Source organism: Protomyctophum parallelum (genome assembly GCF_964188405.1).
Source record: "Protomyctophum parallelum genome assembly, chromosome: 9".
NCBI classification, from domain to species: domain Eukaryota; kingdom Metazoa; phylum Chordata; class Actinopteri; order Myctophiformes; family Myctophidae; genus Protomyctophum; species Protomyctophum parallelum.
This window is the reverse complement of record NC_139706.1, coordinates 2,252,734-2,266,938: the sequence shown is the minus strand read 5'-3', so window position 1 is coordinate 2,266,938 and position 14,205 is coordinate 2,252,734. Positions and strand designations below refer to the sequence as shown.

At 46.8% G+C, this 14,205-nt stretch overlaps 1 protein-coding gene across 3 annotated transcripts in view; it reads right to left on the bottom strand.

Moving 5' to 3' along the window:
* Nucleotides 1-591: 591 nt before the first annotated feature.
* The window catches only part of rab4b (RAB4B, member RAS oncogene family), a 29,238-nt gene continuing 15,624 nt past the window's right edge, over nt 592-14,205 (bottom strand). Inside the window, exons 3-9 of one of the 3 annotated variants that reach the window (XR_014569777.1) lie at nt 13,280-13,394; nt 11,080-11,142; nt 8,175-8,329; nt 7,027-7,122; nt 5,403-5,588; nt 3,819-3,956; nt 3,682-3,698 (exon numbers count right to left, since the gene is read on the bottom strand). Coding sequence is in view for 1 of the 3 variants with exons in the window: in XM_083773787.1 (XP_083629913.1) it covers nt 5,473-5,588; nt 7,027-7,122; nt 8,175-8,329; nt 11,080-11,142; nt 13,280-13,394 (545 nt within the window). In the remaining 2 variants the exon portion in view is untranslated. Of the gene's footprint in view, nt 3,957-4,921; nt 4,954-5,402; nt 5,589-7,026; nt 7,123-8,174; nt 8,330-11,079; nt 11,143-13,279; nt 13,395-14,205 lie in introns of those variants that run through there. The other 2 variants (XR_014569776.1, XM_083773787.1) reach the window with 2 other exon arrangements.

Sequence of the window (14,205 nt, the reverse complement as noted above, 5' to 3'; positions counted from 1 at the left end):
CGTTCGCTCTCAAAGAATATATATACAAAAATTTGCGACACATTTTCACGATTTCTCAAAAATAGCAGATCTACACTACGAGCTTGTAGATCTGCTATTTTTCAACAGCTAAAGTATAACCTAATGCTTAAAACACCAAAAAGGGGGTTCCCGTCCAGAACGGTTTTAAGTGTTTCTGACGTGTGGTTGCCAGGTTTTAAAGTGTTTCTGATCAGACGTGTGGTTGCCAGGTTCAGACGTGTGGTTGCCAGGTTCAGACGTGTGGTTGCCAGGTTCAGACGTGTGGTTGCCAGGTTTTAAAGTGTTTCTGATCAGACGTGTGGTTGCCAGGTTCAGACGTGTGGTTGCCAGGTTCAGACGTGTGGTTGCCAGGCTCACAGCTCAGGAAGTTGGAGGAGTTGTCGTAATTGTGTCATGATGACCTCACATCAGCAGCGAGTGATCAAATCTATTCCAACTAACAGGCGTGATGACATCACTAGGCATGATGACATCACTAGACTAGCAGCGACGGCTGAAACGTCCCATCCAGAGAACCAACAAACTCAGTTGTTCTTCAGTAAGAAATGACATACTGTGTATATATATATATATAATTAAAATGGTTTTATTACAGTTTGCGTTTCAATTAAAATAAAATGTACAGTTCTGTAGTTACAGCATATAAACAACAATCTTCTTCTCTCGAAAGTAAAAGTGCACTTGCAGTCGACCAAATGTCACACGATTAAGCAAAACGAAAAGAAAAAAAACTAAAATAAATGAAACCAAGCCTTTCTGAACCATCCGTCAAACACCGCACCCCCCCCTCCCCCTCCTGCTCGTCCAATTCTCCGTCTTTCTCCTAAGTGCACCGTCTCGTGTAACAGCTTGCGCCCTGTGTACAGGATACTGGTTATTTGGAGAAACATGTGAAAACAGCAAATCTACAAGCTCGCGACACGTTGCATGACTTGTGGATATGCTACTGTTGAAAATATTTGCTCGAAAATTACTCGTCCAAAACAGGAACGTGGGCTGAAAGTCGGTTTAAGGCTCGCAAGTGAGCCGTCGGTGAGTGGACATAGTGAGCTGTCGGTGTGAGTGGACATAGTGAGCTGTTCAATAGTGAGCTGGTGGTGTTAAGTGCACATGCATGCCAGTGCCGGAGGAGTGTCGGTGAGAGTGCACGTCAGAGGAAGAGGAGGAGCAGCCTTGTGTGGAAGTCCCAAGCCGCTGTGAGAAGATCTCTCAGCAGCCTATAACGGTGACTATAAAGCAGCACCTTATATGGCTTAAGACTAATTCATATTTCATCACACGGCGGTGTTGCCTTTTACCGACAAGAGCTGATCTTCAAGCTCACACCGTGAAAATCAGCTTTCTGCCGTTAAGCGACACCTATCATACTACAGCGTCTACATTTAGGCTTAAAGAGGGCTGGAGGATGGAGACATATTTTAGGTCAGTGGTTCAAAACCTTTTTCTTTTAAATTCAAGGACCCCCGGTTTGTTATGCATTAGGCCACAAACCCCTATTTGCTACACATTTCTATCTCCGACACCTCAATAGGCACCGTCAAAATGTTAGATTTAAGTCTCGGGAATGTACAAAATGAACACAATTTGTACAACTCTCCAGTTACAAACCCGTACGGGCCGTTCTGCAGACCTGGTGTTTAGAACCAGCGTGTCTTTACCTCGCAGCCTCGTTCTCCTTCAACAAACCCCCACCACATCGGTGCGATAGTGACACATGGGAGGAGGAGACCATTTTACTGTCGATTCTGTTGACCCGAAACAACCTCAACCACACAGAGCGACGGTTCCGGTTCTGTGGCCCGCTTCATTGAGACCAAAATGTCACATTAAAAAAACAAAAATCTGGAAGTGTAACCGAACCCTCTGAGAGCAGAAACCTCGGGCGAGGGCTTATGAAACCATTCACCGGCGAGGAGACTGTAGCGAAACTAAACTGTGGTTTCCTGTGACCTTTCTGATTAATGCACGTGTCGCAGAGTGACGTTTGGGGGGGAGGGGGGGGAGAAATGGGGAAGGGAGGTGTAGCAGAGCAGTGGTTCTCAGAGTGGGGACCCCCCCACAGGTCCAAACTTACTTAACATGGCGTCTTTTATACTAAAAGATATATCTTTAGCTGATCTATAAGTTCACAAGTGCGCATCGCGGTGCGTTGTGAGCTTGTAGAGCAGTTTGCTATTTCTTTGCGAAATTATGAAAAATATACTATACAAAATATATCAATATAGACCTGGCCAAATGCACATTCATTTGGGGGTCCCTGACAGAGAACCGCCGCTATAGAGGAGGAATAGAAGGGAGAGAGAGAGAGAGGCTTTTACAAAGATAAGATAACCCTCCCGCTAACCTTCTTCTGTGGCTGTGCCAGATAACGCAAGAACATTAACATGGGCCAGAGCAGGCGAGGAAATCAGATAAATGAAAAGCGCCGCCCCCGTTGTGGCCTTTGGAGTAAAACAAAAAGGGCAAAAGCCTGAGCTATGCCAAGTTGCACGCCACGGTGTCGCACGCTGAAAAACGCCAGATCTACGACGTTCATCAAAAGTGCCAACTGTGAGCTTGTAGATCTGCTATGTTCGGTGCGCAGACAAGTGTAAGTCAGGTGTGACGTTTCGTTCGTCTTTGTGCTTTCAACATGACCCGCAGACCTGTGTGTGTGTGTGTGTGTGTGTGTGTGTGTGTGTGTGTGTGTGTGTGTGTGTGTGTGCGTGCGCGCGCGTGCGTGTGTGGAGTGTTGGCTGGACCAGTCCCCTTTTGGAGACATCAACAGTTCAGACATGGTAACTGGGAACAGAATACATCCACGACGTCAAATATATTACTAAGGCCCACATTCTAACATGATGCCGGCGCTTCTCATACAGCCAGATTGAATGAAGGCCCGTGGTCAATATTTGGGCTTATATATGATTGAACAGACCTGATCTACGCCGTAAAAACACACCCATTTATATATCAGGCCTGACGAAAATAATTAACAACCGTTTTTTTTAGTACACCTACAACAGTGTCAAACCAAAGTCCTCAACAGATTAGCACAAGAAAATAACAATCTATTGAGATGGTTAGACGGAAGATGCATTTTGGTCTTCATCTGTGTATCACATTATTAATGAAAAGGAGTACCGACGTTCAGTGCAAATAAGGGTCCAGAATAAGATCAGTCAATAATAATTATTATAAATGCAGAATCCCCTCAGTGAATGTTAATTGTCTGAGTGCTGCTGGCCAATCCAAATCTTTAAACCCTACCAGGCTACTTTCACACGATCAATAGATGCAACAAAAATAAAATAAAACAAACAAAACAAAAAAGAATCGTGATATTCAGTGTGTTTGTGTGAAACCATCTATGATGAGCATGTGTTATTAAAACCAGAAGAAGAAGAATAGGGCAGCCCATACATACAGTTAAAACCCTCAACACTTCCTGGTCTCTGGGTGAGAAATAATGGAGCAACATTTCTGTCTTCCAGCGCGTCCGAGGGGCTTTCTGACCTCCCCCCAGGGCCCAGGGGCAGAGCTGACCTCCCCCCAGGAGCCCAGGGGCAGAGCTGACCTCCCCCCAGGGCTCAGGGGCAGAGCTGACCTCCCCCCAGGGCCCAGGGGCAGAGCTGACCTCCCCCCAGGGCCCAGGGGCAGAGCTGACCTCCCCCCAGGAGCCCAGGGGCAGAGCTGACCTCCCCCCAGGGCCCAGGGGCAGAGCTGACCTCCCCCCAGGGCTCAGGGGCAGAGCTGACCTCCCCCCAGGGCCCAGGGGCAGAGCTGACCTCCCCCCAGGGCCCAGGGGCAGAGCGGACCTCCCCCCAGGGCCCAGGCAGGAAATGTTGACTCTTACCAGAGGTCAGGGGTGGCGACCTCTGGTCCAGGTAATCTGGGCTGCGGTGTGTGTGTGTGTGTGAGGCTGAAGAGAAACGCACCAAACACACCACCTGGAGCTGACATGGGGAGGAGAGAGAGAGAGAGAGAGAGAGAGCAGATGAGTAAAACACTGTCTGCAATGACAAGAATACAGCATACCTTGCGTGTGAAAAAAGACAACTGGAACGCCATGGTTTCCCGTGTAGCGACCAAAACACCACTGCTCCTCCACACATTGGGACAATTTCAGTCACTAAAACCAGGGACGTGTTGTTTTAAACGAGTCTAACGTGATTAAAATGGAGTTTGAAGTTAAATTATCATATAGGAGGGTGACGTGTCTGAAAAAGGAATATCTAAAAATCGACATAATTAATCGAGCAACTGTCTGGGGTGCACACTGAAGCCAGAGTAGATGTGAAAATGACCCCAGAAATGTTTTCAAGTGAAATATGCCTTTCATAACAGAAATAATGATGATAAAAATCATCCTCATCGTGCCAAAAGCCTGTACTATGAAGCCAGCCACCTACCCAGGATATCCTTTCACCATTAAGTCTTCTCCAACCCTAACAACTGCAATCACACTCTTAAAACGCTCACACGAAGGGGCTACAGTTTGACAAAACTACTGGCAGCAGAGCAGCATATTTCACAGACGAAGAGCAAGCTGTAATATTTGACAAATATAATGGATATGAACAATTCAAACACATAATCCAGGCAACAGAGTTGTAGCTGGCTGGTGAATTTGTCTTAAATGTAATTTTTAATCACAATTCTAACCTTATTCCTTCAGCTGTAACCCCCAGAGGCAGTGTAAATATAATATAATACAATTCAAAGGCCTAAGAGGCAAGGCTTACTTTCACGTCTTACAGTTACAACAAAGGGCACTAGTGTTTCAGTTAAACTGGTAGAGTTATCTTTAGCTAATCCCAAATCCTGCTAGTACAGGCTTTAGGACGGAGTATGTGAGCACATATCCTGATATGACGTAAACGTTGCTGGCCGACGTCAGAGACGACACTGACCCTTTAGGGGGTGTCCTGTGAGAGTGGGCCTGGGTGAGGGTAGACCAGGGGGGCAGTCAGACAGATATTTCGTGAAGCCACTAAGGAAATCGGGACTTCCTGAAAGTTAATATAATGGCCTGTTGTGGCGCTGTCATTGGGCCCAAAAAAACCCATATCCCCATAGAGGTCCATGTATTTGGGCCCAACTTCACCTAGACTGTATTACCTTAATAAACATGGTCATGAATACTTTCTGCTCTCAGTCACTAGTTTAAAGTCTCCTTTCTCATGTCATAATATTCTTTTTGGAAAAGTATGGTCCCATTTATTTAAAGAAATTACCATAAAGTCACGTATGTTCTGAGGGGCGTGGCTACCGTTACAGTCTATGATCCGGAGCCACCCCCCGTTTGAGTCAAAATAAAAACCAACGAAGAAGAAGAAGGGGGCCAATGGGCCAGCTGGGCCCAAACGGATCTACAAAGATGGCGACTTACAGACACTGACCTGTAGGGGGTGTCCTGTGAGCGTGGGCCTGGTTGAGGGGGGCTGAGGGGAGGGGGCAGCGCCCCGACCCCTAGCAGTTACACTGCTGTTTATTGGCCGTGGTCGTTCCTCTCGGCTGTCTCAGCTGCCGCAAGGACGCGTCTCCGTACTGGATGCCTGACCCCATCCTCTCCGGGTCTAGTTCACCTTTGACCCCCGGCAGGGTGATAATGTCAGTCAGAGAGGAGCCATTAGGAATACAGACAGGACAGTATATAAACAGACTCGTTGACGGTAAGGCCGCCAGCCTGGGTGTTGACACACAAACACACGCATGCGCTCGCACACACGCATGCGCTCGCTCGCACACACACACACACACACACACAGACATACACAGTTTATGGACGGGCACGCTGGGTCTTACGCTCTCTCGCCTTATTACAGAAGCCCCGTTGGGTCAAAACACCTGCACGTCTGCACGTTTGCACGTTTGGTAATTGTGAAAGACACGTGTAGGTCTCCTGGTGGAGACCTGTCGCCCCCGAGGGGCACTTTTTCTAGTTGGATATATTAACGTCAGATTACTGTAAGAAAAATGGCTATTCCGGCATTCTCCTTTAAAACTGGCAAATGTAACTACTAGGCCTATGTATGACAGAGTTGTTTTTGTATATTGCAAGCAGAAAATACCGTTTCAGTTATTTTTCATTTCCACACCAACGCAACTCAACCGTTTTAAGACCAGTCCACACCACAAGGCAACTTGCAAACTCCTTGCAACAATGGTTGCAAGGAGGCGAATCATTGGTGTGGACTGGCTTTTTGGTTAACATATTAAACCCCAGCATCCGACACATTTTGAGCTTGAGCTTTGGATCGTCTATTTTCAGCAACGATATTCAACGCAGAGCCAAGACTGAAAAGTCACTAGTTTAGACTCCTGAAGGACCTACTTAACCCATTTAGACCTGGGAACGACTCTGCATCTCTGCACGACTCTAAATCCTGACAGTTTTCTGAAAAACCCTATGTTTCTATGTCGGTCGTTCTCAAAAATGTTCATATCGGGGACACCAGAATTATCTGTATTTGGCCGCCGACACCCCATCTGAAAATATGTCGTTCCAAAGCAAAGATTTGAGTTGAAAACTTTGTCTCTGAAAGAATATATATATATATATATATATTCAATTTGCACCACATTTCACGATTAAAAAACCTACAAGCTCATAGCGCGGCACTTTGATCTGCTATTTTTCCAAAAAACACCAACAAGGGTTGCCGCCCAGACTGTGTTAACCCATTGTGACCGGGCACCCATTTTGGTGTCGGCATCATGTTATGCTTTAGCTATTGAAAAATAGCAGATCTACAAGCTCATATTGCGCCACCGAGTGGCGCGATACGAGCTTGTAGGTCTGCTATTTTTCGAAAAATCGAAGAACGACTGACATTTTTTAGAATCTGATCTCAGGTCAGAATGGGTTCATCAGACCAGTGTGTTGTCCAGTGGAAACCTGGTATGAATCTGATCTCAGGTCAGACTGTGTTAAACTAGGCCAGGGAGAGCAGTGGTACAGGAACACCCAGCCGACACGGTGACGGTCCTCGTGAACAAACAGAGCGATGGGAAAACCTGTACCTGACTCGATCTTATTGAGGATGGTGCGGGCGCACTTTAGGAAGCCCTCCTCCACGTTCTCTCCTGTCAGAGCGCTGGTCTCCAGGAACATCAGCTCTGCGGTAGAGGGAGGGGGGAGCGACATGATAAATAGCCCTGAGGCCCCATAGGTCAGACCTTTCCTGTTCCTATAGCGTGTGTTGTACTACAACACATCACCGTTTCCCCAAACCGTGGGTCGTGACACCCATGTGGGTCCCTTTTTTTTTCTTCATGAAAAAAAAAAAAAAAAAAAAAATCCCAGTAATTTCACGAAGAAATAAAAGAAAGATCTAAGAAATTCCATAAATTAGAAGACAAATGTTTAAGAATTTGTGAAAATAGCCGATCTACAGGCTCACAATGCAGTGCAAAGTGACACGTTGTGAGCTTGTAGATTGGCTATTTTCACTAAGCCATAATGTACCCCCCCCCCCAATCCCACCCTTGATGCTGAGTGCCAAGCAGGGACTGACCCCCCCAATCCCACCCTTGATGCTGAGTGCCAAGCAGGGACTGACCCCCCCAATCCCACCCTTGATGCTGAGTGCCAAGCAGGGACTGACCCCCCCAATCCCACCCTTGATGCTGAGTGCTAAGCAGGGACTGACCCCCCCAATCCCACCCTTGATGCTGAGTGCCAAGCAGGGACTGACCCCCCCAATCCAACCCTTGATGCTGAGTGCCAAGCAGGGACTGACCCCCCAATCCAACCCTTGATGCTGAGTGCCAAGCAGGGACTGAAGGAACCCTGACCTTGCAATCTCAGGGCGGAGATAGTGTTTGCATATAATAATCAGCTTTATTTATACTGACCATATTCAGCAGAGCATTTTACTCTTATAAACAGAGATTACATATTAGGACATTTGGCGACAATTGGTACAATATATCACCCATTATTTTACTTCGGTATCAGCAGCAATTATTTATGCAGCTGACGTGTCCTGATTTTTTTAACCACTTTGAAGTTTGAACCTCAGTCCCTATTTTGGGCATGTCCTTATAGGCTAAAATATGTAGAACATTTTTCAAAAACAGCTACAAGCTCACAATACATACATTACAACACCGTGAGCTTGTAGTATATCGACTATATTTTAGAATATTCTATTTTAAAACGTAGTTACCGTTCTCCTGAGCGAAGCGCGACGCCTCCAGGAACGTCACCTCTCTGTCGGCGTCCAGGTCCTTCTTGTTGCCACAGAGGATGATGACGATGTTGGGGCTGGCCAGCGTCCGCGCGTCTGTCAGCCAGTTGGTCAGGGCGTTGTACGTCTCCCGGCTATGGGGACCACAAGATGGGACAGGAGGACACATAGTGGGACAAAGACAGAAGAAAAGTCCAACTTTATGCAACATTATAATGGAATGTATCGTTTGCTTAACCCATTCTGACCTGAGATCAGATTCATACGAGGGTTTCCGCCGGACACACACTGGTCTGATGAACCCATTCTGACCCGAGATCAGATTTAAAAAAAAAATCAGTCGTTCTCCGATTTTTCAAAAATAGCAGACCTACAAGCTCGTATCGCGCCACTCGGTGGCGCGATATGAGCTTGTAGATCTGCTATTTTTAAATAGCTAAAGCATAACATGATGCCAACACCAAAATGGGTGCCCGGTCAGAATGGGTTAACCCATTTAGACGATTCTACAAATGTCTTCTAAATCCTGGCCGTTTTCAGAAAAACCCGTGTTTCTCCGTCAGTCGTTCTCAAACATTTTCATGCCAAGGACCCCCAAGAATTATATGTAATATTGGCCCCGGACCCCAATCTCAAAATATGTTGTTCCAGGGACCTCCCCAGACGTAAAGATACGAGTTAAAAACGTTCGCTCTGAAAGAATATATATATTCAAAGATTTGTGCCACCCTTTTGTAGCACGGCACTCGGTACCCGCGCTATGAGCTTGTAGATTTGCTAAAATATAACATAATGTGCTGCTAAAGTGGAACACAATGCTTAAAACACCAAAAGGGGTTCCCGTTCAGAATGGGTTAAAGACTGATATTAAATCTACAGCAATGTACTTCAGGCTATCACGGAATCAAATAAAAAAACAAAATCACTATTTCTCGTCCTTTTTCTTCTTCATTTTTCATCCAGAATTCAGATTCCACAGAACTAGGTCAAGCGTGTACACAACAGACAGCGTGTACACAACAGACAGCGTGTACAGTACACAACAGACAGCGTGTACACAACAAGATGGCCGCCGGGTGAACTACGTCAAGAGACTCAGCCTTGAGCCACCTAGCCTTTTATCTATGTGTGAGTCTGCACTCAGACAACATCATTCCCTCCAACTCTCTCCATGTACCTCTCACTTATTTAGCTTTGGTGAAATGTCTCTCGTCCCCTTTTCCTCTCTCTCTCTCTCTCTCGTCCCCATTTGTCTACTTCAATGCTTCTCAAAGTGGGTTCAGCTATTTTCGAAAAAAAGATTGTGAGATTGTGAATAATCTCGAAAACAAACACCACAAGTGCCCGTCGAGACCAAACCTTTTAAATTGCAGGTCTGCGGCTGAATAAATACATTATTTGGAGACGCGCAAACACGAAAACGTCTGAGAAAAATCACCACGCTAAAATGGACGAGGTCAGCATGTTTCTTCTCGTCCAACTCTCACAAATCACTACCTCTCAGTTATTCAGCTTGTGATGAATTGTCTCTCCTCCCTTTCTGCTCTCTCATGGTTTGTCTATCTCGTTTCCTCATCTGTATCTCTATTTTCCTTCCCCCCGGCCCCCCCCTCCTCCTCCTCCTCCTCTCTTATTTGACACTTTGTTCAAATCGACTTTCACTTTCCAGACTGCTGCCGTGTGCAGACATACACAGCTACATTCTCCCCTCCATCTCAACACCATAATACACACCTGTCACTCTGCATCAGAGCACTCACTCCATCTTGATTATCCCATTTAGGCCCGACGTCGAAATTAAAACAAAATCATCATGCCAGTTGTTCTGAAATACCTCATGTTTCTATGTCAGTGGTGCTCAATATTTCATGTCAATGAAGGACCCCAAACCCCCCCCCCCCCCCCCAGAAGCAAAGATTTGAGTAAAAAAAAATCGCTCTGAAAGAATATTAACATTTTCACGATTCTTCAAAAATAGCAGACCTACAAGCTCGTACGAGCTTGTAGATCTGCTATTTTTCAATAGCTAAAGGCTAACATAATGCCAGCACCAACACCAAAAGGGGGTTCCCGCCCAGAATGGGTTATGCCAGCAGCGCTCCATGGAAAACGCAGCCATATCAAATAAAGACGTCGTGGCTTTGACTCTTGTCACATCGTGCTAGCAGCACAGTGATGCACACAGACGGTACGTGTGGAGGCGACAGGGACGCGCTAAAGCTCTGTTAGGGCGTTAGCACGGGGCGTTGACGGGCAGTGTGAATGACGAGTATGAGTCAGAGAAACCTATTGGTTCTTAATTAAATAAGTGGGGTCTGGGGGGGGGGCCCGGGGACCACCCCAGGGGTCCTCGAGGCAGTTCCAAGGGGTCCCCAGCAAAATGAAGAATCGTTTAACCGTTTAGAGGGGAATACCACTCGTACTGCATTCAACATTGAACTGTCATTATAGCAGTTGTGTGGAATTAAAGAAAAGTCCAATTTATATTGTAAAATCAATGTTAGTTTAACTCTGAGAGTGTACAAATGGAACCAAATGGACCCGTTAGGGTCCATTTGTACACTCTCAGAGTTACAGTCCCATAAGGGGTCCATTTGGTTCCAGACTATCATTTAGCTGGGGACCCCCTGGAACTCCCTCAAGGACACCTGGGGGTCCCCGGACCCCACCTTGGGAACCAATGCCCTGGCCTATAGAGTATGACTACAGAGTATGATTGGGTCACAACTCAACAAGTATTGGAGTACATACGTTGTTCATATACATACAGTACAGTCTGTCTGCCATCACTGTCTTACTGTCTTCTGCTGCCAGAGAGACGTGGACAGCAGTAACGGACAATAAGACGTTGGTGTGTGTGACCTTTGACCTTTCCGTTCCTTACCTCGTGATGTCGTAGACGAGCAGCGCCCCGGCGGCCCCTCGGTAATAACTGCGCGTCACAGACCTGAGGAGGAAGAACAGACCAGTTCGTTAAGCCCAATTTATACGCCACAGTACAAAGACGAGCTACGAGCTAACAAACCAGTCGAGCTAACAGACCAGTCGCAGTTGGCTTAGAGATCTGGTCTACGAGCTAACAGACCAGTCGCAGTTGGCTTAGAGATCTGGTCTACGAGCTAACAGACCAGTCGCAGTTGGCTTAGAGATCTGGTCTACGAGCTAACAGACCAGTCGCAGTTGGCTTAGAGATCTGGTCTACGAGCTAACAGACCAGTCGCAGTTGGCTTAGAGATCTGGTCTACGAGCTAACAGACCAGTCGCAGTTGGCTTAGAGATCTGGTCTACGAGCTAACAGACCAGTCGCAGTTGGCTTAGAGATCTGGTCTACGAGCTAACAGACCAGTCGCAGTTGGCTTAGAGATCTGGTCTACGAGCTAACAGACCAGTCGCAGTTGGCTTAGAGATCTGCTCTTTTCGGAAAGCGATGGAGAAACAGATTAACAACTTTAAACCTGGTGGACCTATTTTGGGCATGTTACATATACATACAGTACAGTACAGTAGGTGAAAATGGCCACTATGTACAAACATTTCCCCCCAAAAATGGAGTACTTCACCCAAGAAATTACTTTATTTGTATCATTTACCTACCCGGTGGTGTCTTTGAGAAAACATGAATGACGAATCAAAAAAATGAAAATGCAACCTGATAAATGGAATTATAAATCAGAGAAAATTTAACAGCAGCAAAACTATGTCAAAAGTCCTTCCATAAAATCCAAATCACAGCTCAAGTAGGGGAAAGTGTTTTGTCATTAGAAGAGGTAAATAAGGCCTGGGCAGTTGCTTAGCGGTCCAGGCACCTTGGCCGGTAGGCCGAGCCTGGCAGTGTGCCGCGGGTTCGACTCCCGATCCCCGACGGCCTTTACTGCATGTCACTCCCACATCTCTTTCCCCCATTTCCTGTCAGCCTACTGTCTGTCCCTCTAAAAAAATATATAAAATAAGGCGAAAGCCGCAAAAGTAAATAAACCTCTTTTAAACACTTTCAGTCTAAACCGGCTCGTGCACCAAACACACACGCCTCTGGGAGCTCGTGCACCAAACACACACGCCTCTGGGAGCTCGTGCACCAAACACACACGCCTCTGGGAGCTCGTGCACCAAACACGCACGCCTCTGGGAGCCTCCGGTTGAACCCCCACAGCACTTTATGGACGTATGCCGTTGTTGTTAAATCAGGTCTCTGATTAATTCCATTCATCAAGTTTATTGTTCATTTTTTTATTCTTCATTCACTGTTAAGGAATGTTTTACAATACAAGCCACAATTCTGCAGTAGGTACAGTAGGTAAACAAAAGTAATTTCTGTGCTACGTGTCACTCCCCATCTCTCTCTCACTCAGTCAGTAAATATACCTTTTGGAGCATATGAGTGTGTAGGCATTTATCAGACGCTCTTAATCCAGAGCGACTTACATTAAGCAAGAACAAAAAGGCATGGGAATACATCACATAATATAAAATGCATTTATCATGAAACATTCCTATGTCACTTTTTGAACCCAGAACCTCCACGAAGTGATGTGCGTATTTTACTATAGTTTACTATAGCTTACTATACCTACAAATAATCCATTCTGACCTGAGATCAGATCCATACGAGGTTTCCACTGGACACACACTGGTCTGATGAACCCATTCTGACCTGAGATCAGATTCTAAAAATGTCAGTCGTTCTTTCGATTTTTCAAAAATAGCAGACCTACAAGCTCGTAGCGCGCCACTCGGTGGCGCGCTATGAGCTTGTAGATCTGCTATTTTTCAATAGCTAAAGCATAACATGATGCCGACACCAAAATGGGTTCCCGTTCAGAATGGGTTTAAAGGAAAAGATAAATAAATAAAGTAATTTCTTGGGTGAAGTCCTCCTGTAACCAACCCCCAGGTGCATGGCTTTCCAACCCCCAGGTGCATGGCTTTCCAACCCCCAGGTGCATGGCTTTCCAACCCCCAGGTGCATGGCTTTCCAACCCCCAGGTGCATGGCTTTCCAACCCCCAGGTGCATGGCTTTCCAACCCCCAGGTGCATGGCTTTCCAACCCCCAGGTGCATGGCTTCCCACTGCGGGGAACTTTTACCTAAATCGCTCTTGTCCCGCTGTGTCCCAGATCTGCAGTTTGACCGTCTTGCCTCCGACGTTGACCACCCTGGAACCAAACTCTACTCCTATGGTGTGGTTGGAGTCCTGCTTGACTGCAGCAGGCCGGAAGGAAGGAAGGAAGGACAGAGAGGGAGAGAGAGAGAGCATTGTCAAAGTTACTTACTTGCGCCTCGGCCTCAACAAAACTCTTATGACCTTCCGAGACTCGATCGACTCGTCTTAGCGAGAGATCTGATCCTCTTTTTTTTTTGTTGCGGAAATCGAAAAAAAAAATGATATGGGGGTCGTTTGTGGGGAGACTCAGAACAAACAGACTTGTGAGCTGTGGGAGTTCGACGTAAAGTCATACAGTAAAAAAAGCCCAGAGAAAAAGCCACAGTCCATCGCTTTCAAGTTCTGGCTCCCAGAGACGGAGCTGTGATCTATAATGTGTTGGTGCTTATTTTAAAGACATGAGCGCTTCTCTTCAAACAGCTCATATCCATATCAGAGGGCTGGAGGGAGTCCCTGAGAGATTAACACCAACCAACACCACCACCACCCCTCTCTCTCCCTCCCTCCCTCCCTCTCCCTCCCTCCCTCTGTCTCTCCCTCCCTCTGTCTCTCTCCCTCTGTCTCTCCCTCCCTCCCTCTCCCTCCCTCTCCCTCCCTCTGTCTCTCTCCCTCTGTCTCTCCCTCCCTCCCTCTCCCTCTCTCTCCCTCCCTCCCTCCCTCCCTCCCTCTCCCTCCCTCTGTCTCTCTCCCTCTGTCTCTCCCTCCCTCCCTCTCCCTCCCTCTCCCTCCCTCTGTCTCTCTCCCTCTGTCTCTCCCTCCCTCCCTCTCCCTCTCTCTCCCTCCCTCCCTCCCTCCCTCCCTCTCTCTCCCTCCCTCTGTCTCTCTCCCTCTGTCTCTCCCTCCCTCCCT